The sequence below is a fragment of the Microtus ochrogaster genome, unplaced genomic scaffold, assembly GCF_000317375.1.
Source record: "Microtus ochrogaster isolate Prairie Vole_2 unplaced genomic scaffold, MicOch1.0 UNK2, whole genome shotgun sequence".
Lineage (NCBI taxonomy): Eukaryota > Metazoa > Chordata > Mammalia > Rodentia > Cricetidae > Microtus > Microtus ochrogaster.
In genome coordinates, this window is record NW_004949100.1 from 21,037,651 (window position 1) to 21,042,560 (window position 4,910).

A 4,910-nucleotide genomic window follows, 5' to 3' on the forward strand; every position below is an offset into this window, starting at 1 on the left:
AGGCTCCAAAGCCACAAAGAAACCCTGTCATGAAAAAAACACCAAAAAATGTCAGGGATACAGAACATGGAAAATTACTGAGGATTATGATTTTAAAAATGCAACTGAACACTGGGGGGTGGGGGGTCCGCCCCAAACTGGCGAGTGTGAGAACAAGATCTGATGTTAATGGGATCATGAGCACACAGCAGCTGGGCACAGCTGCTGAGAGTACTGACTGCTCACATCCTTGGGAACAATATGTCAGTGTCCAAGAAACTTAATCCGACACTTAGAAAACTATCTTACAGAAAGGTTTATTCGCTCCCATGGACAGGAAACACACACTGACCAGATAAAAAGGTATTCATTCACTTTGCAGACTCACGCTAGATGTGAGGTCCCACAAACAGCAAAAGCCTGGTTAGTGAGCAGGACCCAACTAGTCTGAAATATTTATACTACTTTTATCTAAATGGAAGACATAAATTAAAGAAAACTCCTACTATTCGGCCACGCTGTCTCCAGAGACCCCCAGGTATGTGAGGAGGGCACGTACCGAGCTGAAGCTGAAACCGATGGAATGGATATTCACTTTGCCATAGATGCCCAGCGTGTCTATCTTCTCTGGGCCGATCCTGTGGGCATACAGCAGAGTGTGCTTCCCATTCACAGCCACCTGGGTGGGCACAGAAGACAGTGGCCTCGGAGCACGTCAATGAACTCCTTATAACTATCTCCTTACAGGGGGTGGAGCTGCGGACAACACCTGCCCCAGGTTTCCTCTCCAACACCACGAAAATAAGTGAATGAATGAATGAATGAATGAGTGAGTGAAATGCCTTCTTGGGTTTATTTTCCCACAGCTCACACTGTGGCTAGCAGGGATCCTGAACTCTGAGTCATGTGTAATTAAGCACCTGGGTCACCTCTCCAGGCAGATACATACATTTGGAAACATGTGCTCCACATGTGTCTGTGTGTGTGTACCCAAGAGATAGTTATGCTCAGGGCCCCAAGGGTCACACATGATGTCTGAAAGCCTGGGAGGCAGGTTAGCTCTGCCTGATTGCTGCCCCACCCTCTCTAAGGGCCACACTCTGCCAGAGCCCACCTATATGGGAGACACAGGTATGCGCTGACTTCACTAAATGAAAGTCCACACCAGCTGGGAGCCGGGCGGTGGTGGCACACATCTTTAATCCTGGCACTCGGGAGGCAGAGGCAGAACTCTGTGAGTTCGAGGCCAGCCTGGTCTACAGAGCTAGTTCCAGGACAGGCTCCAAATGTACAGAAAAACCCGGTCTCAAATAACCAAAGGGGAAAAAAAGCACTTCTCTGAGATTTCTTAAAGTGGAAACCTCACTCAGTGGACGATTGAGTGCCGCCTGGGAGTCCTCCACACAGCGCCTCCAAATGCCAGGCGGGGTGTGAGTCCCGGAGGGAGACATAAGCAGCCCACAGCAGGGTCCCCAGCAGGGCTCTCAAGGAGCTTTAAAATCCCACTTATAACAAGCCCAGGGCAACGTGGTGGGTACAGCTCTATTGCCCGAGACTAAGGAGGGAACACAAAACTGAGGAGCGCTGGGGGCCCCAGAGAGCAATGTCCCCCAAAGACCTAGACCGAGATGTGGGCACACTCCTGGAGCTGGAGGCCCTCTGGTTTACAAGCCCTCTAGATGGGTCAGAGAGCCTCTGGAGACAAACTGCGGCCAGGAAGCCAGTGGCTGTGTTCACAAGGCCCCCAGGGCCCTACAGTAGTATCTGCCTGTGAGACTGGACCTGCCCTTCTGGGGTGCACCCAGGTCACCAACAGTCTGTTCTCGCTGACTTTTCCACAGTTTAGGTGGTGGTGGTGGGATTTATAATTCACTCTCCTAATGATGCCACGATGCTGGGTCAATCCAGAACTTTCCTCCTACGATTAAGGAATATCCCTTCTGGACCTGTTTCTATCTGGACAGAGAACGATGGGTCCGCTGCCTCCAGTAGCCTCAGAGACGCCCCGAGCTCGCTCACTCGCACACTCCCTTCTCTCCCAGAACCTACCTGGAATTTGTTCTTTAGTACCAAGATCACGATTTCAAAGGATTTCTCTTTTCTGAAGGGCATGTCGTAGGTGATCTCCTCGCAGCCCCATTTCTCGTTTGTCAGCGTGTTACAGACAATGCAGTTGGACCTTTTGAAGCGAGGGTTAAAGTGGAAGGCCACGTCAGCCCTGGGCTTCAGGCTGTTGCCGAGCTGCAAGTCCACCTGGAATCTGGGCAAGGGCAGAGCAGAACCACATGAGTCTATGAGCCATGGGGAAAAAGTAAATAACTCCCCCCACCACACACACACACACACACACACACACACACACACACACACCCCTTCCTCATCCACAGCAGCTACAGGGCAGACTGCCCATCCTCCGTTCCTCCTTCCCCAGTAACAGAACCCACAGTCTGAGCTGAGCTGTATGGACCCAGAATAACAACTTTCCTTTCCTGACTGCCCTGGATCCTGGCCTGTCTGTGTACGCACAGTCTGCTGACCAACAGAAGGCAAATTCCAGGAGACTCCTGATCTGGAGTCTGCACAGACTGACAGCACCCAGTCTTCATCCTCTCCTGCTCCATGCCCCCACCCCTGCTCCACGCCCCCACCCCTGCTCTACGCCCCCACCCCTGCTCCACATACACCCTCCAGTCTTTCAAAGCATGAAAGTGAGGGTGCATTTTTTTAGCTGAGGATCCCCATTAAGAGGCCTGCCCCCAGGGGTACTCAAGTCACAAGCTGATGGGTAGAACTAACTGCAAAGCACAGGGGTCTCTGTGAGGTAATTCCCACACATTATATCAGTGACGTCAGCCACTCAGAACTCAACTCAACTCTGACTGACGTGGCCTGCGATGGTTACTCTTCCTTGTCTACCTCACTGCATTTTGGGTCACCTAGGAGACACACCTCCTTGGTGTGTCTGTGAGGGCATTTTCCTGAGAGGTGTGACTGAGGGAAGACCCATCCTGAACGTAGACAGCACCACCCACAGACTAGAGTCCCTGAATGAATACAAAAGAAAAAAGGGGACAGTGAGCCGAGCCCCAGCCATTCATCTTTCTCGCCTTCCTGACTAGATGTGAAGTGCCGGAGATCCTCCACCAAGTAAGAGTAGAACCGCCCTTATCCTCATCGGATAGACTGGATCCTCAAATCACGCGCTAAAAAGAGCCTTTCTTCCTTTTCTTGCTTTTCTCAGTAATAAAAAAAGAAACCACACATCCTGAGTTTATACCCAAAGCAGACACTCAGCAAAACCACCAAGACTTCCTGTTATCCAACAACCCCTCCCCTTCTACCAGTGTATGTGTTTATATTGAAACCAGACTTACAGCAATGATATAAAAAATTCCAGTAACCAGTTAGGCATGGTGGCGCACGCCTTTAATCCCAGCAGGCAGGAGGCAGAGACAGGCGGATCTCTGTGAGTCTGAGGGCAGCCTAGTCTTCAGGACAGCCAGGGCTGTATAGAGACCATGTCTCAAAACAAAACACAACAAAACACTCCAGTGGCCTTTGTCTTTCCCCCACTACTCATCCTCTTCACACCTCAGAGCTGCTGGGGAGCCGTCCACAGGACACAGCCATCTTACCTGTCCACATCATTAGGAATATGCCCGCGGATTACAATCAAAGAGCCAGGCTTCAGCTGCTCAGAAATGGTGCCAACATAGGGGACTGTCTAAGGGAAAGAAATTTTACAAATGTATTTTCATAGACAAATTCAGTTACAAGGCAATTATAGCCAAACTCCGTGACTGCTGGAGGCTGGTGGCAGATGGCCTTGAGCTTCCAACTCCCCTGCCTCCCAGCCTCCCAAGTCCTGGCTCCAGGCAGTCACCACGCCCAGCTCACACCTAAAGTCTGAACAGAGATGATGAGTAAGGTTCTAGAGCGCATTAAGAAATGAGTGTAAGGCACAAACACTGGCCCCTAACTGGCGCCTACACTTGGGTCTCCAAGAAGACCCATATGGCCCTAAACAGACACCTGTAGCTTCCATCTAGGTGTCTGGAGCAGTGAGGCAGACAGTGCCTATGTGAGCACCACCAGATAAAAACCCCCAAGTCTTCAGCGTCTCCCCTACAGACAACTCCACAGGGCTATCACACTGTGGAAGACCTAAGAGGCCTGGGAGCACATGCTGATTCTGCCCCTGAGCCTTTAGGCCTCTAGCAGCAATGCCTTATCTCAAAACAAACCAACGAATGAATGAATGAACAATGAAGGGATAGAGCTGCAGCTAAGTGGTAGAATATACCCAAATCACGAAGCAATAGGTTCTATCCTCCATATGATAGATGACAGACAGACAGACAGACAGACAGACAGACAGACAGAGATATGGGAAGGAAAGAAGGAATGAGCAAGCCAGTAAGCTAGCTTAGCAGGTAAAGGTTCCTGCTGCTGAATCTGACCACCTGAGTTCAACTTTGGAACCCAAATGGTAGGATAGAAGAATTTTTCCAGAAGTCATCCCTGGACCTTCCTTCGTGTGAATGTTGTGGAGGCAAGGTATATATATGCATGCACACATACCCACATACACAGTAAACAAAAAATGTAAAAAAGAAGCAAGAAGGGAAACCTATGCAGAAGAAGAAATCCATTTTCCTTTCAAAGTTATGCTTTTACGAAAGATCTGAGACATGCTACCCCCTCAGGGCCCTTACATTCTCTGTCCCAAGTTTCTCTTTACCTCGGACTGTCATGGTTCCTCCCCCAGCCTGGGAACAAGAACCCCATCTACTTTTCAGCCAGTCCCATCACAGCGTCAATCTTCCAGGGAAACACCATGTATACTAACTGAACTGTGTATACATGTATACTAACTGAACTGTGTATGCATGTATACTAACTGAACTGTGTATACATGTATACTAACTCAA

The 4,910-nt window shown here is 49.8% G+C and overlaps 1 protein-coding gene across 3 annotated transcripts in view; it reads right to left on the bottom strand.

Moving 5' to 3' along the window:
- Lgals8 (galectin 8) overlaps positions 1–4,910 on the bottom strand; it is an 18,661-nt gene that overhangs the window by 10,091 nt on the left and 3,660 nt on the right. For 2 of the 3 annotated variants that reach the window (XM_005365421.3, XM_026788351.1), the window contains exons 3-5: positions 3,615–3,703; positions 2,029–2,239; positions 539–658 (exon numbers count right to left, since the gene is read on the bottom strand). In XM_005365421.3, coding sequence (XP_005365478.1) covers positions 539–658; positions 2,029–2,239; positions 3,615–3,703 — 420 coding nt within the window. The remainder of the gene's footprint in view (positions 1–538; positions 659–2,028; positions 2,240–3,614; positions 3,704–4,910) is intronic. The other variant, XM_026788352.1, reaches the window with a different exon arrangement.